The sequence below is a fragment of the Bos javanicus genome, chromosome 11 (assembly GCF_032452875.1).
Source record: "Bos javanicus breed banteng chromosome 11, ARS-OSU_banteng_1.0, whole genome shotgun sequence".
Taxonomy (NCBI): domain Eukaryota; kingdom Metazoa; phylum Chordata; class Mammalia; order Artiodactyla; family Bovidae; genus Bos; species Bos javanicus.
In genome coordinates, this window is record NC_083878.1 from 100,490,890 (window position 1) to 100,514,108 (window position 23,219).

The 23,219-nt window shown below is 55.0% G+C and overlaps 1 protein-coding gene across 2 annotated transcripts in view; it reads left to right on the plus strand.

Annotated features, from left to right (window-relative positions):
- The window catches only part of HMCN2 (hemicentin 2), a 177,898-nt gene extending 154,679 nt beyond the window's left edge, over positions 1-23,219 (plus strand). For both annotated transcript variants that reach the window (XM_061433841.1, XM_061433842.1), the window contains exons 83-98: positions 365-499; positions 1,673-1,863; positions 3,421-3,502; positions 7,331-7,600; positions 11,538-11,687; positions 13,469-13,606; positions 13,726-13,847; positions 14,202-14,439; positions 14,573-14,635; positions 14,748-14,870; positions 15,523-15,657; positions 17,087-17,215; positions 17,761-18,078; positions 19,206-19,325; positions 20,128-20,254; positions 21,458-23,219. In XM_061433841.1, the coding sequence (XP_061289825.1) occupies positions 365-499; positions 1,673-1,863; positions 3,421-3,502; positions 7,331-7,600; positions 11,538-11,687; positions 13,469-13,606; positions 13,726-13,847; positions 14,202-14,439; positions 14,573-14,635; positions 14,748-14,870; positions 15,523-15,657; positions 17,087-17,215; positions 17,761-18,078; positions 19,206-19,325; positions 20,128-20,254; positions 21,458-21,803 (2,687 nt within the window). In that variant the 3' untranslated portion in view covers positions 21,804-23,219. The remainder of the gene's footprint in view (positions 1-364; positions 500-1,672; positions 1,864-3,420; positions 3,503-7,330; positions 7,601-11,537; positions 11,688-13,468; positions 13,607-13,725; positions 13,848-14,201; positions 14,440-14,572; positions 14,636-14,747; positions 14,871-15,522; positions 15,658-17,086; positions 17,216-17,760; positions 18,079-19,205; positions 19,326-20,127; positions 20,255-21,457) is intronic.

The window sequence follows — 23,219 nt, forward strand, 5'->3', positions numbered from 1 at the left end:
TAATGTAGGGACGTGTCTAATGATAGGGAAATCAAAGGCTGGCCATAGCACCTATCTGTATGTAAATCATGGCATCATCTCTACAAGTGTCTTGTGTTAATAGGTCCCCAAAGACCTAACCCGGGCCACTCATCAAACTCAGCGTGAACTTGAAAATGAGAAAAGGCAGGTCCTCAGCTGCATCCTCTAACATGGCCTGTGCCTGCCATCATCAGGTCTGACTTGCTTAGGCTTCCAGCAGGGAAAGGGACACTGCCTTCATGAAGCACCTGCTGGATACCCAGGCCCAAGTTAAGTGTTCCAGGCAGGAGGTCCCGGCACCCTGAGCCTGGAGCTCCACGGGGCGTCTCTTTCTCTGCCACAGAAGGGGTGTCCGAGCAGGACGGGGGCAGCACGCTGCAGCGGGTGGCAGTCACCAGAGAGGACAGCGGGACCTACGTCTGCTGGGCGGAGAACAGAGTGGGCCGCGTGCAGGCGGTCAGCTTCGTCCACGTGAAGGGTAGGGAGTGACCCCCTGGTCTTTCTCCAGACTTCTGCTGACCCAGTTTAGTGGTTTTTCTAAGAAACCAGCCTCCTAATCTCTGAATCAGTACCTCTCCACCCTGGTTGGGCTTTGGAATCTCCTGGGGGATTTCATAAAACCCCGAGGCCCAGATTTCACCTGACCAGTAAAGACGAGGCCCCAGCATCAGTATTTTTTACCCTCCCCAGATGTCTTGGGCCTTCCAAGGTGGCAGTAGTGGTAAAGAACCCGCCTGCCAATGCAGGTAGATCTAAGAGATGAGGGTTCAATCCCTGGGTCAGGAAGATCCCCTGCAGGAGGCCATGGCTACCCACTCCAGTATTCTTGCCTGCAGAAGCCTTGGACAGAGGAGCCTGATGGGCTACAGTCCATAGGGTAGTAGAGAGTCGGACACAAGTGAAGTGGCTTAGCATGCCCAGATGCCCCGAGTGTAGGTAGAATGAGATCTGACCCATTGACCTTCAGCACTACCCTCAGCTGAACAGGGTAAGTGTGGGAGGGTGAGAATCTCGCCAGTCTTCCAGTTGCCCCCCACAGCCCTCCTCCCCCAGAGGCAGCCCAGTAACCCTCATGGCACCATGACTTGTAGATTCAACTTTAGGATGGGAGGATGGGGCCCAATGGACAGATTGAGCTGCCCACAGCACCAGGACTCTACTGTTGGTAGATTCAACCTCAGGAAACCAGCAAGGGTGAAAACCGGCACAGGGCAGCCAAGAGTGGTTTAAGGGTTGCGTGGAATGAGAATTGGAGATGTCTTAGTGTTGCTGTGTCTGACAGAGGTGTCCTAATGATCATATCGTCTTTGTTTTCCAAAGTACCCTACGAGTATATGACACTCATACCATTTCTCGCCTCCTGTGCCTGTCTCAGGCATCACTAATCAATCGTAGCACGATTCCCACTCAGCTTCAAATCCTTCTCAGCACGGTGTTCCTGGCAGCCACTGCCAAGCTAGTGCACTTGACCCATGACATGGAAGTTGTTTGCTATCCCAAATGCGTTAACTTTACACAGCCATGCCAAACCAGCAGAAGCCTCTGTGGGTCTTTGGGGTCTGGCAGGCAAGCCTTTGGGGATGGATTCGTGGGAGGCTTAACCTAAAGGGAACCTCCTTTCTGAGCCCCTGTCTGATGTCACCTGACACAGAGGCCCCTGTCCTACAAGGGGAGTCATTTTCCTACCTGGTGGAACCCGTCGGAGGCAGCGTCCGGCTGGACTGTGCGGTCCGTGGAGACCCGACGCCTGACATCTACTGGATCAAAGATGGCCTTCCGCTGCGGGGCGGCCGGCTCCGGCACCGGCTGCAGAATGGCTCACTGATCATCCGCAGGACGGAGGCAAGGCGGGGCCCGGGGCTGGGCTGGGGCCACCCAGGACAACCTCTGCTCTGTCTGATGGCCTGAGACAGTTGTTCAGTAGGTTGGCACCACCTGATACAGTCTACAAAGCACTTTCCTGCCCATACCCAGAGATTCTCCCCCAACTAACTAGGGCGACCTCCAGCCAATGACTTCACTTCTCTGCACCTCAATCACCTTATCCATTCAATGGGGCTAATAATCATCCCACGTCATAGATGTGCAGTGAGATGACCCACACCAGGTATCTGCGAGTGACTGGCCCCTTGGTAATGCTAATATATATAATTGACAACCACCCCGTGGAGCAGAGTAAGCAGATAAGAGTGCCCCGTTTTACAGATGAAGACACTGAGGGTCAGAAAGGCCCCCAGTCAATAAGCACCTGAGTCAAGACCCCACCCCAGGTAGCCTGATTCCTATTCCACACTGTTTCCAAAACCTCGAGCTCAGAGGCAGTCTCTGCTTGCTCACCTTCGCTTCTGTGTCCCAAGTCCCAGTGGCTGCGCAGGAACCCACAGTTCGGGGCTGTCATGGACTCACTTTAGAGGTCCTTGATCTCACTTATTTGGGAGCCTGTCTCAGACTGATATCAAGACAGCTATAGTAGCAGCGACAGGGCTTCCCTGACCTGCATATTTACATTGTGGGGCCAGGCACTGTGCCTCCACTTAGTAAGTGTGATCTCATTTGATGCTTACAACGATCCTATCATCCCCATTTTAGAGATGGGGAAACTGAGTCTCCAGAGACATGGTCATGCTCTAGTAATGGGTTCAAGGTGCTAAGCAGGGGAGCCAGAGCCGGTCTCATCTTGGACTGACGCCCAACTCGGCACTCTTAATTGCATGCCATGCCTCCCGCTTAGAGTCCCTTGGGAGTGGCCTCCCGGATATGATCTTCTGGGTGTGGACCCTGGCCTTGGCTGCCCCTAGCTCCATCTCATGGCGGTACTGCCCCTCGGAAGTGAATCTGAGCCAGCATTCTTCCCGAGTTGCCTCATTGCCGTGGTCATGGATATCCTAGGATGAAGTCTTCCCTTTCACCAGGGCCAGGAAGTGCTGCAAACCCTCCCTCCTACCCCGGAAGTCTTGCAGCTGTGCACCCAAGGAGCCTGCAATTCAGAAACCTGTTCTTTCTAACTCAGTGTTGCCCAGACTTTTTTTTTTTTTTTAAAGGCATCCCTAATAATGTGCTGTGGTGTCATAATACTTTAATGTACATAATTTAGAAGAGGTGGATCTCAAGCATGCTTTGGCAGCATATGGCTCCACTTAGAGCCATGAACCGCCACCACCCTTAAGCTGCAAGTATGAAAGGGGCAGGGTTTCCTCTCTGGATTCTACAGCGTAGCGGCCACGTCTGCCCAGCTGATGGAATGCGTGGGCCCCTGGCTGGTTTGGGCTCTCAGCTCCTTCCCGGTTAGGTGGACCTTGCTCCAGGGGCCCCTTCCTGTGTCCAGCTGTCCCCAGATGCTCCCCGCCGCCCTCGCCCTCCTCTCCTGAACTCCATGCCCCCTCCTGTGCCCGCCTGCAGATGGACGACGCAGGACAGTACCAGTGCCTGGCGGAGAATGAGCTGGGCGCGGTGGAGAAAGTGGTGGTCCTTGCACTGCAGAGTGAGTCTCCAGCCCACATTTCCTGGGCCCTGGGCGGGGGGCACCAGGTGACGGGGGTCCTCAGGGGGCAGCTGTGCTGAGGCTGTGGCTGTCTGATGGGACAGGAAGGCCAGTCTGAATATTTACTCAGAACACACAGTTGAAGTCCCATGAATTGTTTCTGCAACGTGGGATAGGAATCAGAGGCTGGTGAGTCCTGGGTACCCAGCAGCCAGGCCTGGGGGAACCTGTTATGCAGAACTCAAGGGACTTCCCTGGTGGTCTGCTAGTTAAGTCTCCACGCTTCCAAGGCAGGGGGTATGGGTTTGATCCCTGGCTGGGCAACAAAGATCCCACACGCTGCAAGGCACAGCCAAATAAATAAAAAGTTAAAAAAAAGAACTCAAAACTGTCACCAAGATGATCATGACAGCTCCTACATTTGCCAAGCAGCTTATAACTAACAAAGCACCTTGTGAGCCTCAAAATAACCTTATGAAACAGTCTAAATAGGAATTTTAAAAGTTTTTATTGGAGTATAGTTGATTTACTAGTATAATGTTGTGTTAGTTTCTGCTGTACAGTAAAGTGGAACAGTCATGCATACACATATATCCACTCTTTTTTAAGATTCTTTTCCCATGTAGGTCATCCCACATGGAGTATGGAGTGCCCTTTGCTATGCAATAGGTCCCTGTTAGTCATCTATTTTACATGTAGTAGTGTGTATATGTGCAGAAGGCAATGGCACCCCACTCCAGTACTTTTGCCTAGAAAATCCCATGGACGGAGGAGTCTGGTAGGCTGCAGTCCATGGGGTGGCTAGAGTCGGACACGACTGAGCGACTTCACTTTCACTTTTCACTTTCATGCATTGGAGAAGGAAATGGCGACCCACTCCAGTGTTCTTGCCTGGAGAATCCCAGGGACGGGGAAGCCTGGTGGGCTGCCATCTATGGAGTTGCACAGACACGACTGAAGCGACTTAGCAGCAGCAGCAGCAGCAATGTGTATACGTCAATCCCCATCTCTCAGTTTGCCCCTCCCCCCAACTCTGGAATGAAATAATGCCATTTGCAGCATGAATGGGCCTAGAGCTTGTCATAGTGAATGAAGTAAATTAGACAGAGAAAGACAATACCATACGGTACTGCTTATATGTGGAATCAGAAAAATATGGTACAAATGAATGTATTTACAAAACAGAAATAAATAGGGATTTTTAATGAAACTCTTGTGTGAAGATTAACACACAAGGAGGAGGGCACATGTTGCAAGAGCACAGCTCAGTGAATGTTCGTCACTCGATCCAGAACCAGAGCAGTGTCAGCTCCCAGACCCTCCGCCCATCACGCCACCTTCCGGCCTCTACCCCCCTCCCAAGGGAATCACTGTCCAGAGCTTTGCCTTTTAAAAAAATATAGCTTTATTGACACACAATTTATATGCCATAAAATCCACCCATTCACATTAAAAACGCCCCACCCTTGAAAAAGAAGGAAGCTCTGTCACATGCTATGGCATGGGGGAACCTGGAGGACGTTACGTTAAATGAGCCAGTCACCAAGAGACAGATACTATGTAATTCTAATTGTATGAGATCCCTAGAGTAATCAGATTCATAGAAACGGGTAGTAAGACGGTGGGGGCCAAGGGCTGGGTGCAGGAAATGTGGATTTAGTGTTTAATGGATACAGAATGTCGGTTTGGCAAAATGAAAAAGTTCTGGGGGTGAATGGTGGTGACAGTTGCACGAAATGCAAATACACTCAACACAACTGAACTGTGTCCTTAGCAATGAGCAAGATGGTAAATTTTATGTTATATGGTTTTTACACAATTTTTTCCTATCCTCACTGCGTGGCATGTGGGATCCTAGCTCCCTGACCAGGGATCGAACCCACACCACACTGGAGGCATGGAGTCTTAACCACTGGACCTCCAGGGAAGTCCCCACAGGTTTTCAAGTGAGAAAATTCACACGCGGGAGTGGAATTGCCGTGCTGGCTGCGGGAGACTACACGTGGCTCCCGAAGATGCAGCCACATCCTAGTCTCCAGGACCTGTGATTCTTATTTTTTTAATTTACTTTTTATTTTATATTGGAATATAGTTGATTTATAGTGCTATGTTCATTTCAGATGTATAGCAAAGTGATTCAGTTATACATATACACGTATCTCTTCTTGGTCGGATCCTTTTCCCATGTAATATTATCTTACTTGGAAAAAGAATCTTTGCAGATGCAATTAAGTTAAGGATCTTGAGATAAGGAGGTTGTCTTGAATCATCTTGGTGAGCTCTGAATGCTAGCAAGTGTTCTTGTAAGAGAGAAGCAAAGGGGCATTAGAGAGAGACACACACACATACACACACACACACACACACACACACACACAGGGAGGAAGCAAGAGGAGGGAATAAGATGTTAAGATGGAGGTAGACGGTGCAGTGATTCAGCTACGGGATTCAAGCCACTGATTGCCAGAAGCCCCCCGAAAGCTGTAAGAGGCAAGGAACAGCTCCTCACATGGAGCCCTGAAACGATTAACCTGGGACTCCTGGCCTCCAGAACTGTGTGAGAACAAATTTTTGCTGTTTTAAACCATTCAGTCTGTGGCCATTTGTTTCAGCAGCCATGGGAAACAAATACACTGGCAAATGGTTTCCGTGGTGATGACACGCTTCTCCCCCTGCAGGGTGAGAGTTTGGCTGGGCCTCACCAGCACTGGGCATTCTCCATCCTTTTCATTCTAGCCGCTCTAGGGGGTCCGTAGTAGTGAGTAGACAGGAATGATTATTTTCAGAGGAGAAACCTGAGGATCAGGGCGTGACTCGTGAGAACCACTCACCTGTGGGTGAGAGAGTCCACGTCTGCCGTGTACCCTGGTGTCAAGCAGAGGCACTTCTAGCAGATGGCAGGGCTTCACTGGGAACAAGCTCAATGTCCTCTAATAGGGACCTGGTTCAGCAAATTGTAACCTGCCCACACAGGAACACCAAGTGGTCACTAAAGACGCATATTGAATGCCAGGAAAGGTCCTTATGATCTGTTATAGAATTAAGGAAGAAGAAAGAGAAAGAAGGGCGATCTGAGCACATTCTCATCAGGAAACACTGTCAAGAAGGAAATACTCCGAAACGAGTATTAGAGTGGGAGGGTGCTTTGCCTCCGTGTTTTCTAGTCTGTCTGAATGAATACCGGCCACTTGAATACAGGCACACCTCGTTTTATTGTGCTCCACTTTATTGCACTTTGCCAATACTGCATTTTTTACAAACTGAAGGCTTGTGGCAGCCCTGCGTCGAGCAAGTCTGCTGGCACCACTTTCCCAACAGCATTGGCTCACTTAGTATCTCTGTGTCACATTATGATGATTCTTGAACTAGTTCAAACTCTCCCACCAAAAAGATTGTGACTCACTGAAGGCTCAGATGATGGTCAGCATTTTTAGTCATCAATTATTTTGAAATTAAGATATATAGATTATACTTTTTGGCATAATGCTATTGCACACTTAAGACTACAGTATATAGTGTAAACTTTTTTTTCCTTCTTATTTTTTTTTTGTCCGCATCACATGGCATGCGGGACCTTAAATTCTCTGACCAAGGATCAAACCCGTGCCCCCTGCAGTGGAAGTGTGGAGTCTTAACCACTGAACTGCCAGGAAATTCCCTAAACATACTTTCTGTATGCACTAGGAAACCAAAAGGTTCATGTGATTTGTTTTATTATGATCCTTGCTTTGTTGCCATGGTCTAGAACTGAACCTTCAATATCTGCGCGCTGAGCCTGTGTGCAAAAATACTGAAATGTTCCTGAAAGCTGTCCTGGGCCTCCCGCAGGTGCCCCGGTGTTCCAGGTAAAGCCCCAGGACGTGACAGTGAGATCTGGGGATTCTGTGGCCCTGCGGTGCCAGGCCTCCGGAGAGCCGGCGCCCACGATGGAGTGGCTGCGAGCGGGCCAGCCCGTGCGGGCCAGCCAGCGGCTCCAGACCCTGCCAGACGGGAGCCTGTGGCTGGAGCGAGTGGAGGCCGGAGATGCAGGCCCATATGAGTGCTTTGCTCACAACCTCCTGGGCTCTGCCACGGCCCGGGCGTTCCTGGTCGTGAGAGGTATGGGGCACCCCTGCCCAGGTCTTCATGGATGGGGGTGGGATCCCTTGCCTGATGGGGATCTGTGTGTTGCTTGGGGGGCTCTTGGATCAATATCCTGTCAGCTCCCTGACTCTTCTTTTTGCCTGGAGTCACAGACTTAGAATGAACCAGCTCAGAGGGCCTTAATGGTCATCTTGTCTACCCTACCCTTTACACTTGGAGAAACTGAGGCTCTGAAATGCTGGGTATTTGCCGCTCGTCTTGGATCCTAGCCCTTCCAGCTTAACTGGCACTCACTGGTGTGCTTTGATTGGACACAAAAGATTGAGCATGTGCGTGCTCAGTTGCTTCAGTTGTATCTTGTGATTCTATGGACTGTAACCCACCAGGCTTCTCTGTCCATGGGGATTCTCCAGGCAAGAATACTGGAGTGGGTTGTCATGCCCTCTTCCAGGGGATTCTTCCTGACCCGGGGATCGAACCTGCGTCTGCCTGCATCTCCTGCATTGCCAGGCGGGTTCTTTATCCATTGAGCCACCTGGAAAGCCCCTTTGGGCACACACGATCCTATAATGTGGCAGAGTAAAGCAAGGGTATCCATGGTGCCCACCTTGGGGGTTGTGGTGAAGTCTGTGAATTAGAATTGCCCCAAGCTCTGCCTGGCCGTGGTAGGTGGTCAGTAATGGATGCTACCTCCTGCTGTAACTAAACCCTGACATCTCAGGGCTCCTCAGTCAGCTTATGTTTCCTTTAGGTCAGATCAAACTTTAAAATTTGGTAAAGGACTATGCTGAGAAACTGCACTAAAATGACTGAGATTGCATAAAGGAAAGTCACAAAATATATTCTTTCTGTGCATCTGTAGGAAATACTCCATATTTGTGGCTCTGTAGCTCTGTCCCTGTCCATGGCAGACATCACTAATCTATCACCACCCACAACATCAGATTCCTTCTCCACAGAGCACTTCTCCATGCAGCACCTCCGCACTGACTTGATTGGGAATCGACACTTGACCACTTGAAAACCCACTCAAAACCCACTGCCAACCAACGGTGGGACTCTTTCTGGCCTTTTTGGTCTCCTCATCTCCTGCAGGCGGGGATGGAACACAGACACATGCAGTTCTGAAAACCCAGTGGTTCTCTGACACCCAGCCACAGATGCTGTCTCTAGAGCAACTGCAGGTCTGAGCAGACCTTCCCTTTATTTCAGTTCTTACCCTGTCCTGTTGAAAAGCTCCCACCCCAACCACAGAGCTCTTCACATGGCCTCTGGGTTAGTTTCCTGAATGTGCTATAACAAAATAGCACAAACTGGGCGGCCTGAAGCAACAGAAATGTATGATCTCACAGGAGGGTGGAAATCTAAGATCAAGGTGTCAGCATGGTTGGTTGCCTCTAAAATCTGTAACAGAGAATCTATCCAGCCCTCTCCTCTAGCTTCTGGTAGTTTGCTGGCAGTCTTTATTTTGATTTTGATTTTTTGGCCACATCACATGGCCTGCAGTATCTTATTCCTTGACCAGGGATCAAACCCAAGGCCCCCACAAAGGCAGTGCAGAGTTTTATCCACTGGATCAGCAGAGAAGTCCCTGGTGACAGTCTTTAGACCCCCTTGGTTGTAGAAGCATCACTTTGGTCTCTGCCTCTATGATCACATGGCATTCCTCCTGTGCTCATGTCTGTCTTAAAATTCTCCTTTATATAAGGATCCCAGTCCTATCAGATTCAGAGAAGGCAATGGAACCCCACTCCGGTACTCTTGCCTGGAAAAATCCCACGGACTGAGGAGCCTGGTAGGCTGCAGTCCCTGGGGTCGCAAAGAGTCGGACATGACTGATCAACTTCACTTTCACTTTTCACTTTCATGCATTGGAGAAGGAAATAGCAACCCACTCCAGTGTTCTTGCCTGGAGAATCCCAGGGACGGGGGAGCCTGGTGGGCTGCTGTCTATGGGGTCGCACAGAGTCGGACACGACTGAAGCGACTTAGCAGCAGCAGCATATCAGATTAGGGCCTACTTTCCTGACCTCATGTTAACTTGGTTACCTCTGTACAGACCCTATCTTCAAATAAGGTCACAAGCTCAGGTACTGAGGATTAAGACTTCAACACATCTTTTTAGGAGGACACAGTTCAATCCATAACCGCTTCCTTACTTTTTTAACGGAAACAACTAATTTTTATTATTATATTAACTCATATATGTTAACTGTAGAAAGGCCAGAAAAATTTTTTTAAATCCACGAAGATAAAAATAGTGATCAGTTATCTCTGATAATTCAGTTATCAGAAATAGCTCAGGTAATTATTAGGGGTGTATATTTGTACCCTTTTCTCTGAATGTAAAGATATACATTTTTTTTTTCTTTTTACAAATGTGTTCAAATGTACAAGTTGTGTTTACAAACTGCCATCTTTCTTACTCTATTACAGACAATATTCCATGACAGTAAGCCTAGTCCACACCTGTGATGGTTTCATATCATTTCATAGGAACATTTTCATTTGTAATAGAAAACAATTTTTTTGGCTGCACCACACGGCAGTGAGATCTTCCTTGATCAGGGATTGAACCCATGCTGCCTGAGTTGGGAGTGCTGAGTCTTAACCCCAGGACCACCAGGGAAGTCCCACAGGAACATTTTTTAAAACATAATTGCTGTTGGCTTCATTAAACAAGCAACAGGTTTTTCCTTTCCACTTTCCCCTCTGAAAACCATCCTGTAGTACACATCTCTGTGTGCTGGCCTGAATATTTCTACAGGATACACTCCTTCAGGAGACATTGCTAGGTAAAAGATGTCCAAAGGCTTTGAGGCCCACTACCCCTCTCCAGGATGGGGGGAGCATCCTGGCCTTGTGGGGGACAAGAAGCTGCGGAGTCACCCCGCATCTGAGGAAGTTGACAGTGGCTTGTCATCCCTGGCCTCCAGTTTCTGTCCCCTTCTACAGCTGCCAGGGCCATAGTGCTGCCGTTTTACCTGCTGCTCCCAGTTCCTTCCTTGCCCCCTTATTACAAGGCCAGGGTTAGGTTCATGGCCTTTCCCTATTCCCCCGATAAACCCCAGAGCTGCAGATATTGACAGGAGACATCCCAGATGGGCATCAAATCTCATCAAACCCCAGCAGGCAATGGCACTGCTTCCTGGAATCCAAAATCAACCAGCCCCCTGATTTACCCACTTAGGATCTTGGCAGTTGAGTGTTTTATGTTATTTTTTCGACAGATCATTGGCAATTTCTTGTTAATTTCCCCTGAGGGCTGGTGAGTGGAGAGTCAGACTAGCTTCTGTTCTCTTGCCCTCTGGAATGCCATCTGTCCAGACGAGACAGCTGGCCCATTAGGCAGAGGAAGCACCCCCCTGTGCCCGTACCGTCCATTTGATTAGTGTTCAAGAGCGTCTGCCAGCAGACTGCCTGGCGGCTGCTAGAAACCCAGCCCACCCCAGGGGGGCCAGCGGCAGGGTGGCTGGAGCCAGGACTACACTGATGGAATGGGAGGTGTTCAGGTGGTGGCATCTAGTTCCTGGCTCGGTGCCCTGCCTCTCTACCCTGGCTCCTCCGGTGTGCCAGCCACCACCCCCCATCACCTGGCATTTTAGAACCCAACAGGTATTTGGCACATCTGTGGTCCCACCTCTTCATTTTATAGAGGAACCAACTCCAGTGTGGCATGGGAGCCTGACTTGCCCAGCTTTTCAAGAAGGTGTTGGAATGAGAAGCTGGAACCATCTCTGCAAGGGCTTCCTCTTAAATGCCCCCCGTCTCTCTCGAAGCCAGGATCCCCTAGGTGTCGAATTCATCACCCACGAGCTGTGTGTCCTTGAGCAAGTCCCTGCCTCTCTCTGAGCCTCAGTTTACTCCTTCAGGAAAATGGACAACAGCACCTGCGTAGCCTTGAGGGCACAGAGGCGGATAGTGTCCCTCTCGTTCTCTTCCTTCCTCACAGGAGAGCCCCGGGGGAGCCGGGGCAGCATGATCGGGGTGATCAACGGCCAGAAATTTGGTGCAGCCGTCCTCAACACCAGCGTGCAACAGGAGGCACGTTCCGGGGTCCCCACAATCCGCAGCAGCATCAGCCACATCCCCACAAGTGTGGGTAAGTGGGGGCCAGAAGACCCTCTGACTCCAGCTGAATCCAAACCAAAGTAGGTGGAGGTGGGGACCACTTCCTTCCCACCCCACAGCCCCCAACCAAACAAAATAAACTGCATTTAAAATCAGCCCAAGGGGGACTTGCCTGGTGGCCCAGTGGCTAACACTCTATGCCCCCAATGCAGGGGGCCGGGGTTTGATCCCTGGTCAGGGAACTAGATCCTGGATGCTGCAACTAAGACCTGGAGCAGCCAGATATATTTTTTAAAAAAATCAGCCTGACAGAGTGTGAAATGACCAGGTTTTATATGAATGCAGGGTCAGATCGTGCCTTTTTGCCCCCATTGATTGCCGTGGGAGGTTTTCTCCACTGTTAAGGCAAGAGCTGCCAGGGAAGCCGAGGGATCATCAGTAAGAAGTGAGGGATTCAGGATGGAGGGGACAGACATGGGGAACGTAGAGAATAAAATTATCTAGAAGGCCTGGAGAATCAAGAAATGTCCACTCACAAACAGATTCATAAAGTGGTGTGTTCTAAGCAGATGGGCTTCCCAGGTGGTGCTAGTGCGAAGACCCCACCTTCCAGTGCAGGAGATGTAAGAGACGCAGGTTCTATCCCTGGGTCGGGAAGATCCCCTGGAGGAGGGCATGGCAACCCACTCCAGCATTCTTGCCTGGGAAATCCCACAGACAGGGGAGGCTGGCGGGTTACAGTCCATAGGGTCACAAAGAGTGGGACATGACTAAAGCAACTTAGCACACATGCACGCAGATGGAATGTTCTGGAGAGACATTATAAACGCTGCTGTAACAGACCCTACCATCTCACCCAGCCCAGGGGCTCCTACATCCCCTCATGGGGGTCCAGAGCGGGGAGAGGGTCGTGCTGAAAGGGGTTTTGCTACAAGCAGCCCCTCCAGCACTGCCCTTGACCACAGACTGTGTCAGCCCTGGCTGGGGGGAATAGGGCGGAGCTGCAGGGGGTCACTCCAGGCTGCTTGCTGTCAGTAGAGAGTGAGTGAGACACAGCCCAGATGCAGCTGCTTTTCTTCCAGCTGCAGGAGCAGGAGCTATGGAGAAGCCTCTGGCTCCAGGCCAGGCGCTCAGGCTCTGTTTAGTGGAAGCAGAGACAAAGAGGCCAAGAAGGTTCTGCTCCCAGGCAGGGGGGTCCAGCTAGCTCCCGTGAACATCAGCCCTCTTGCGCCTCTTCTGAGCCAGCAGTTTGGCCGAGAAGCTGGACCATCCCTGGCCCTAAGCCAGCAGGGTTCCCCCTTCCCCCAGTCCCAGATCCCACCTGCCCCAAGAGGAGGCTGAGCTTCGTAAGAGATCTGTGAATCCTTGTCCAGGAATTTTTTTTTTTTTTTTGGCTCCTTTTTCCAAGTCAGTGGTTTAGAAAAATCCTGTGTCTCCCAGGCTCTTATGGAAGGTGTCTACAAGTTAGGAGACCTGGTTAATTTTCAACTTGGTCCAGCATGTATACAGTGATGGTCTATACTGTTCTGGGCTCTGTGGTGACCCAGTAGCCCTGAGTATTTATTGAATTCAATTGAATACTAAATAGACTTCTCTGCATAAATATATTTTGCTAATTTTCACAATTAGTCCATGTAGTAGATATTGTCTTCACCACTTCTCAGGTTCTGGCTCAGGTAATCACAAAGCTGGGCCTGGGCGGTGGGGGGAAGGGACCAATCTCTCCTACTGGGGCAATAGGGAGCCACAGAGAGACCTTGAGCGGGAGAGCAGCTGCCCTTAGGATCCAGCCTGTGTGTCCACCCTATCCAGGGCCTCTGATGCGGGTGCTCGTGGTCACCATCGCCCCCATCTACTGGGCCCTGGCTGGAGAGAGTGGAGACGCCCTTAACGGCCACTCCCTGACGGGTGGCAGCTTCCAGCAGGAGTCACATGTGGAATTTGCCACAGGTAAGCGGGGGGCTGGGCGGGGGTGGTCTTCCCGGAGGTGGGCCAGGTGGGGCTGAGGTCTGAGCCCTGGGCCTCTCCCCCATGGTGACTCCAGCCTTGGGGGGTTGGGTGGGTTGCAGGGGAGCTGCTCACTATGACCCAGGTGGCCCGGGGCCTGGATCCCAACGGCCTCCTGCTCCTCGATGTGGTGGTCAATGGCATCGTCCCTGAGAGCCTAGCGGATGCAGATCTGCAAGTGCAGGTTGTAGCGGGGAGCGGGGCGAGCCCTGGGGTGTGCAGGTGGGGTGGGCGAGAGAGAGTGGGAGGTCCTGTCCCTATGCCCCTCACCCCCACCACTGTCACCCACAAGCAGCCAAGCCACTTTCCTTCCTGGACCCCCAGCAGGGGCTGAGCCTGGCCTGGCTGGACTTAGGGGAGGACCAGCCCCCCAGTGGGAAGATGCTCTGGGTCCAGCTTCCCCAAGAGCCCGAGGGAGCCCAGCTGGTTGGAAGCAGAGCTGAAAGGCCCACGCCCCCCAGTTGGGGACTGAGGGTCCCTCACCCCTTGGAAGTTGGTACCCTGATGTCCTTGTCCCCCCACCCCGCACCCCGCCCAGGACTTCCAGGAGCGGTATGTGCAGACGGGGCCCGGCCGGCTCTTCGTGGGCTCCACGCAGAGCTTCCTGCAGGATAGCCTCCGCTCGTTCCTGCGCTGCAACCACAGCATCCGGTACAGCGCGGCCCAGGGCCCCCAGCCCCAGCTGGTGCAGCATCTGCGGGCCTCCGCTATCAGCTCGGCCTTCGACCCCAAGGCCGAGGCCCTGCACTTCCAGCTCTCCACGGCTCTGCAAGCTGGTGAGGCCCTGTCAGTCTCCCCAGCTCCCACGGCCCCAGCCAGGGCCCCCAGATGAGCCTGGCCCATCTCTCGCCAGGCCCCTTGGGCCCTGGGGCCCACGTGAACTCAGGGCCTGTCCCCTTTGCCTTGCAGAAGAGAATGAGGTTGGCTGCCCAGAGGGCTTTGAGCTGGACGCCCAGGGAGAGTTCTGTGTGGGTGAGCACCCTCCCCTCCCCAGCACGGACGAGGGAGGCCTCCTGGCCTAGGAGGGGCAAGCTGGCGGGAGGGCCTGGGAGCACGGACCGTCAGACCCCTCCCCTCCCCGCAGACAGGGATGAGTGCTCCGACAGCCCCCGGCCCTGCTCCCACTCCTGCCACAATGCACCTGGCCGCTTCTCCTGCTCTTGCCCGGTTGGCTTCACCCTGGCCAGGGACGAAAGGACCTGCAGAGGTGAGCGGCCCCTGAGGGGAAGAGGCTCGCTGGGGACCTGGCCCAGATGCGCGCAGGGAGATTCCGGGCTTGGACCCTGGGCCAGGGGGCACACCCCTCAGGGAACGTGAGCTGAGGGGTTCCAATGCCTTCTTATCACAGAGAACTTGCTGTTTTGAGGGCCTCGGAGCAGGGAGGCTCAAGTACTTGGGGGTGAAGGGGTTCCTCAAAGATATACATGCCCTGAGAAGCCTTCCTGGCCCTCAGCAGGCATTTCTGGTCAACTGGAAGTGAGCTGGCACCCACCTGTTCCCTCTTGTTCTACTTGCCCCCCTCTTATCAAAGTTGCTGGATGACAAAGCTGACCGTGAGCCGCGGTCTAGATACTGATGCCCCGCCTGTGTCTTCTATCCCACCAGTGGGGCCTGGCACTGCCGGGTGTCTGCTTTGGGGCACCCAAAGGTCACTGTCTGCAGCCTCACTTCAGACGCCCCAGGCCAAGGCCCAGGGCCCCTTGGGGTGGGCTCTGTGCTCCCAGGGGTGTTGAGATGATGGCCAGTGCCAGCAGGAGGGGCGGGGACCCTCGTGCCAGGGGCGTCTGGGCCCGGGGGGACAAAGCCTGTGTGGGTGGGTTGGGCCTGGGGACAAGCGTTCATGCGCCCCCCGCCCCCAGATGTGGACGAGTGTGCGTGGGAGGCCGACCTCTGCCAAGAGGATCAGCGCTGCGTGAACCTGCTGGGGTCCTACCACTGCCTGCCCGACTGCAGGCCTGGCTTCCGGGTGGCCGCCGATGGAGCCAGTTGTGAAGGTGATAAGGCCAGGGGGCTGAACTGTCCTGCTCCTGGGAGCCCAGTCGTTGCCAGGGCGCAGCAGAGGGCCTGTCGTGTGTCACTGGGACGCTGGGCCTTCAGGGAAGCTGGAGCCCAGGGCGGCTGGGGAGGAAGCCTGAGCTGGGCACAGGAGGTCCGCGTACCCTTGGCACGTACCCTTCTCCTTTCTGGGCCCCAGGTTTGTCTGCCTGACAAAGAGGGGGCAGGTCAGGGATGGCAAACACAGGCTACCTCTGCTACCATCTCCCCTCATGGGTCGTGGTCCAGCCTCTGCATCCTTAACACAGCTTCTCCAGCTTCAGTGACTACTGCAGCTGCCCTTCGAGATGAAACCTAGGTGCCAGCCCTGGATATGTGACTTCTAGGGTCCTTCCTGCCCTAGCATTCTAGGCTTTCATAATGCTGGGTCCTTGGGCTTCCCTGGTGGCTCAGACGGTAAACGCATCTGCCTGCAATGCTGGAGACCCAGGTTCGATCCCTGGGTCAGGAAGATCCCCTGGAGAAGGAAATGGCAACCCACTCCAGTACCCTTGCCTGGAAAATGGGGCCTACAGTCCATGGGGCCGCGGAGTCAGACACGACTGAACGACTTCACTTTCTTTCTGGTTTCTCCGAGAGAGGCCATCGGTGAGTGGGGAGAGTATGATCAGTTTGGACTCAGAAGAGGCAGTCACTCCATTTCGGTGACTGTTCGTAGGACTCCTCTGCCTCCTGTCTTCTTCCTGCACTCCCTTCCTTCTTTCTCACCATATTTTGAGCTCTGCCCATACACCAGGGTCCTAAACCCTTCATGTGCATGAGCCAGTTTTCTCCCCGTGACTCCATGAAACAGTCCTGTCGTGACCCCTTTTTACAGATGAGGAAACTGAGGCTCAGGGAAGGGATGTTCCTGACTCAAGGATCAAGAAACATGGCAGAGTTCAGTCCAAACTTGGGGCTCTGCGTCCAAAAGCGTTAAGCCACTCAGTCGTGTCTGACTCTTTATGACCCCCATGGACTGTAGCCGGCCCGCCAGGCAATGGGATTTCCCAGGTGAAAATACTGGAGTGGGTTGCCATCGCTTTCTCCAGGGGATCTTCCCTACCCAGGGATGGAACCTGGGTCTCCTGCATTGCAGGCAGATTCTTCACTGTCGGAGCCACCAGGGAAGCCCCATGCCTCCAAAGCCCACCTTTTAAGCCCCTTCCTTCCTTTGAACCCAGACCCTTCTTACCCTCTAAACCTGGTATAATTAAACGTAGTGGTTGCAAAGGCTGGCATTCCACCAGCTGGCACTGAAGTTGAAGAAGGAGACAGGGATGAGGCCCAGATGTTAAGAGGCGTGATGTGTCCTGGGAGAGGGGCTCTGGGCTCAGCAACCGTCCCCCTGCCCCACAACCCGGCCCACCCTTGCTCCTTCCTTTCCAGATGTGGACGAGTGTCTGGAGCAGACAGATGAGTGTCACTACAACCAGACTTGTGAGAACATCCCAGGCGGGCACCGCTGCGGCTGCCCCAGGGGCTACCAGGTCCAGGACCCCGGCCTGCCCTGCCTAGGTACGGGGAGAGCCACCCCCTCGCTGGGACCCTGGTCGGCACCCCCAGTTCACAGGCAGGGAGCCGTCATAACAAGGATGACACTTGAGTTCAGTGAATAGAAATAGGAGCCAAAACCAAGTGTGCAAGCAGCACACGCCTGATCTGTGCTTCACCTGCTGTTTCCTACCCCCTGCCCAGCAAGGTCACCTTCCCTGGGGGCCTAGGAGGGGGAGGAGGGTGGTGAGAGGCGGGTGGGTCTCAGAGAAGCTTTGCCAAGAATGAGCCTGGGGGCCGAAGGGAGGAGTGTTGAGGGACCCATTAAGGGACCGTGGGGTCTGGGGCTCGGGGCTGGGGGACATGGGAACCTCTTGGAGCACTAGATCCTGGAAGGGGAGAGGAGGTTGGGGGTGCGGAGAGGGAGGGCTTGGTGGCAGGCTGGTGTGCAGGGGTCGAGGCAGCTGGATTCTGGGAAAGGCTGGAGGGCAAGAGAGATGGCCAGAGCCAGGCGGAGCAGCACAACTCTGAGCCGCCTGGGCGCCTGGCCTGGCCCTGCTCCCCTCCAGATATCAACGAGTGCCTGCAGCTGCCCGGGCCCTGCGCCTACCAGTGCCACAACCTCCAGGGCGGCTACCGCTGCCTGTGCCCGCCGGGCCAGACTCTCCTCCGCGATGGCAAGACTTGCACCCCACTGGAGCGCAGTGGACCAAACGTGACCACCGTCAGCCACCGGGACCCCCTGGTGGCCTGGCTGCAGGCCCGTGGCCCCAAGCCCAGAGGGTCCTACCACGCCTGGGTCTCCCTCCGACCGGGCCCCAGAGCCCTGAGCATGGGCCGGGCCTGGTGCCCGCCCGGCTTCATCCGGCAGAATGGCGTCTGCACAGGTAAGACTGAACCCCGCGGGACACACCCCGCTGTGCTGACTCAGGCCCCCGGGCTGGGCGTGTGGGCACCACGCCCGTGTTCAGAAACCCAGGGTGCAGGCAAGTAGGATGGCGATGCAGGCAGATGGCTGCCTCCTCACTACATGGTTTCTCGGAACCCCGGCTGTGCCAGTGGGCAGGGGGCTTCCAAAGTGGGTGGAGCGTTTTCCAAACCGTTGACTGCAGGACTTCTTTACCGCTTGTGGCTCAGCCGGTAAAGAATCTGCCTGCAATATAGGAGACCTGGGTTCGACCCCTGGGTTGGGAAGATCCCCTGGAGAAGGGAAAGGCTACCCACTCCAGTATTCCAGCCTGGAGAATTTCTATACAGTCCATGGGGTCGCAAAGAGTCAGACACGACTGAGTGACTTTCACGTTCGCATTACCCAGAGGGAAGGCAAGTGTTCCCAGGAACCCACTTGGAGGAACTCTCCTCCGGTGCGCAGAGGTGAAGCGGTCAGGGAGGGAAGGAGAATGGTCCAGGTTGACCTGAGAAGGTCAACAGGGACTGGGGAGTGCTACAGAGTCATGCGGGTCGAGGGCCCTTGTGTGGAGGCAGGTTGGCGCTGGGCGGCAGACAGGGGAAGGCATGGAAGGCAGGTGTATTTCAGCATCACTGCCTGGACAGAACCGTCTGTCCTGGGAGCGCTATCTGCCCCCGACACCCACCCCATGGCTTGGTGCACATGGAGCCCAGGGACTCTCCCAACCTCCCCATCCAGGGTTGGGTGGGGCATGAAAGTGAAGTCGCTTAGTCATGTCCGACTCTTTGCAATCCCATGGACTGTAGTCTACCAGGCTCCTCCATCCATGGGACTTTCCAGGCAAGAATACTGGAGTAGGTTGCCATTTCCTTCTCCAGGAGATCTTCTGGACCCAGGGCCTGAACCTGGGTCTCCCGCACTGTAGGCGGACGCTTTACTGTCTGGGCCACCAGGAAAGGGGCATGGCAGGGAGAAATCCCTGGTGCCTAAGCAGGGGATCTCCCTGACTTGTCCCGAGCCTGGCGATGGGCAGGCGTGTGGCCACCTGGGCATTTGTGACTCAGTGTTTCTCTGCTCGCAACCCCTACCCCGCCCCGGGGCCAGACCTGGACGAGTGCCGCGTGAGAAACCTGTGCCAACACGCCTGCCGAAACACAGAGGGCAGCTACCAGTGCCTCTGCCCTGCAGGCTACCGCCTCCTCCCCAGCGGGAAGAACTGCCAGGGTGAGCAGGAAGGGGCGTCTCTCACCCAGTCTGCTCTCTCCAGTCCCCTCTCAATCATCTCCTGTGACAGAGGGGCAGGGAGGGGGTACGTGCTGCCCTCCCCCACCCAGGTGGCCAGAGCCAGAGCAGCACCCACAATCCCAGCGGGAGCTAAGAAATTGTTGTGGACAGGCTCTGAACATAGCTGGGCGTGTGTCCCTGGACAACTCGCTTCACCTCTCTGTGTCTCGGCCTCCTGGCGAGGTGGGGCTCACACGGCCCCTCCAATAAATGTCTGGATGAGGAGGGTGGCCGCAGAGCCCATGCTCAGCAAGGCGGCGGCTGCTGGGAGTAGAAGGGAAGCCCTCTAAGCCCTAGGCCAGCACATTTCCCCTAAGGTGCTCTGCAGTGGGTCAAGCTGCTGCTTCTAGTCTTCATGCCTCACTCTATTGTGGGGGTCACCGAATGGCCTCTGAGAGGGTGGGGCTCCCACGGGGATGGGGGGCAGAGAAGGATCACCGGCCGTGGCCTCTCAGGGTCCTAAGGCAATTGTCTCCCTCAGCCTCTTTACGCCAGCTCCAGGCTCAGCGGTCCCCAGAGTGCCCACCTGGCGAGAAGGGGAGGTGCCAGGGGCCTGCCAGCTGGGCTGTCACAGTGTCAGCTGGGGACCAGGCAAGGGGCTACCCACCTTGCTGTCCTCTGAGGGCATCGCTCTCCCACCTAACCCACCCCTCCCCTCCACGCCTCCCTGGCTCCTGCATTGGGCTCTTTCTCCTTTGCCCCATGTCTTCACCCTGCTCTCCTCACCCACCTGCCTGCCCAGACATCAACGAGTGTGAGGAGGACAGCATCGAGTGCGGGCCCAGCCAGATGTGCTTCAACACCCGTGGCAGCTACCAGTGTGTGGACACACCATGTCCCGCCACCTACCGGCAGGGCTCCAGCCCTGGGTAAGGGCTGAGCTGGTTGGGGGTTGGGGGGTGTGGGCAGATGGTCTGCTAAGAGCTGGGCAGCGGGACACTCTGGCTCCTGGAGAGCCCGACTCCTCCTTCTCCAGGAAGGCCCTGTCTCGGGCCAGAGGTCCTCGAAGGGCCAGAGGGTCAACCCTGCCAGAACTCCTGGGCGGGGCTCCTGAGCTCAAGGGCAACATGCCATCAAGGAAAACACTTTTCCTGCAGCTATTTGGGATGTGAACTCGAACGGTTATCGTTTCCTGCACAGCGCTGCGTCCGCTAAGCACGGAGCGCAGGGAGAGGCCAGAGCCGGGAGAGAACTGGGAGGCAGGGGTGCTGGGGGATGGACACACAGGGACACATGGGAACACGTGAGTCCATTCAGGAAAGCGGACACAGGAACACACGCGCAGGCGCATAAACTCCACCCAGAACCACAGGCAAAACCTGAGGACTCACACACAGCCACACAAACACAAAACACATTTCCTCCAGGTCTCTCACTGTGGCTACAGATACTCATAAAGATGCACAGACGAAGGGACCTTGGCTGGCAAGAGATGCAGCTGTCAGGGCAAGGATTTTGGGTGGCGACCTGCCGGGGGCTCTATTAATCACGAAGCCTAGGCTGAGGCTTGGAGCCAGTGGTGGGGGGAGGGGGGCACCCTTGGCAAGGTTGAACCCCCTTGGTGGTGGTGATGGTTTAGTTGCTAAGTCGTGTCCAACTCCTTGCGAGCCCATGGACTGTAGCCCACCAGGCTCCTCTGTCCATGGGTTTCTCTAGACAAGAATACTGGAGTGGGTTGCCATTTTCTTCTCCAGGGGATATTCCCCAGCCAGGGATCAAACCCTGGTCTCCTGCATTGCGGGCAGATTCTTTACCAACTGAGCTACAAGAGAAGCCCCCCTTACCCTGCTGCAAATCCAAAGCCAGTTCTGGGGTTCCGGAGTGCCTAGAGGGCTTATCACTGATGGGGGACCTGTTCGGGTGGGAAAGGGCAGGTCTCTGGCTTCCTGAGGCCTCAGTTTGCTGCTCTCTAAAATGGGCTGACAGTGACGCTTGTAGAGGCATGGGGCGCACGAGGTGGTGGTCCGGCAGCTCACAGCTGAACTGCGGGAGTTGGGGGTGGAGTCTGCTTTATGCGGGCGGCCGGGCACGCGGATGGCAAACCGGAATCGGTCGGTCTGTCTGTCCCGCAGGACGTGCTTCCGGCGCTGCTCACAGGACTGCAGTTCGGGCGGCCCCTCCACGCTGCAGTACAAGCTGCTGCCGCTGCCCCTGGGCGTGCGCGCCCTCCACGACGTGGCCCGCCTGGCCGCCTTCTCCGAGGCCGGCATCCCCGCCAACCGCACGGAGCTCAGCGTGCTGGAGCCCGACCCGCGCAGCCCCTTCGCGCTGCGCCCGCTGCGCGCCGGACATGGCGCCATCTACACCCGCCGCGCGCTCACCCGCGCCGGCCTCTACCGGCTCACCGTGCGCGCCGCAGCGCCGCGCCACCAGAGCGTCTTCGTCCTGCTCATCGCCGTGTCCCCCTACCCCTACTGAGGGCCGCGGGCAGGGGCAGCGACCTCCGGGGATGGGGGCCAGAGAGGACTGGACCCCGCCCCCCCGCCACCCAGGTGGTGCCCTTGCCCATGCCACCCAGCCGTGGCAAGCGACGTCATCTTCTCCTGTCCCCGTGCGTCAGCGAGACCTTCAGCAAACACGCCTCGGCGCGGCAGCCTTGACCCCAGGACAGCGAGAATCCGAGCTCCCCTAGCTTCCTCCGCCGTGGGGGTGGAGCCCAGCAGGGAGGTGACAGACGCTGTCCTTAGGTGGCGAAGACAGCAGGCAGGCTTGGGTAAATGAAGCCTGGCGGGCTTCTGCGGGCTTTCCGCAAGCCCCAGGGGACCCCGGGCGGGGACACAGCGCCCTGAGACGCTTGAGGGGAGCGGGGGCCGCAGCCGCTGTCACCCCCCATACCTGGCATTGTCATCTTGAACCGGGTGTGTGTATGGAAACCATAAAAACGTCTGTGTTTACCACTTTGGTTTCTTCCTCCAGTTATTTTGCTTTGGTAAGGAGGGGCTTTGGGAGGAAGACCACCACCCTTTAGGTCCTGGTGGTTCAGTCCCCTGGTGAGATGGGGCTAACGCGGCCCTCCCCGTCAATGGAGCCCAGGCTCCTTACGGATAGGGTGGCCCTGGCACCTTTCTGGGCGCAGTGTCCTCAGCCAAAAATACGAAAATATGAGAGTGCCCACAACCCAGGGCTGTGGGGATGATTAAATGAAGAAGGAGATATATCACACAGACAGCAGCTATCCCTGGTAGCAAAGAGTAATTCTTAATTAAAAATAATTGCTAACTGTATTTGAGGAATGGAATATTTCTGCCATATCATTAAACAAGGATGTCGCAGTCAGTGATGGCAGCCCTCCAGTGTGAGCTGGCGAGCCCCAAGGAAGCACAGGATGTGAAAAACACAGGAAACTGACCCCGGGTGGCTGAGGTGCCTATGAAAGGACTGAGTTCAGTGAGCCTTGCATCCTCCCGTACGTAGAAAGCACTCCATTCCTTAACTTTGGACATCTGGTTTCCTTTAACAGTAATAAGGCAATGGCATCCCCCTGATGGGCTGCAGTCCATGGGGTCGCTAAGAGTCGGGCACGACTGAGCGACTTCACTTTCACTTTTCACTTTCATGCATTGGAGAAGGAAATGGCAACCCACTCCAGTATTCTTGCCTGGAGAATCCCAGGGACAGAGGAGCCTAGTGGGCTGCCGTCTATGGGGTCACACAGAGTCGGACACGACTGAAGCGACTTAGCAGCAGCAGCATACCTGCCCTCTGTTGCAAAACTTCTGTATAACCTGGCTCCTACCCTCGCCTCCTCCAAGCAGTTTTCTCAGGCTAACTTGAGATGCTGCCTCCCAGGCTTGAAGTCCCAAGGGTTGCCACTGAATAAAACATAATTCTCAA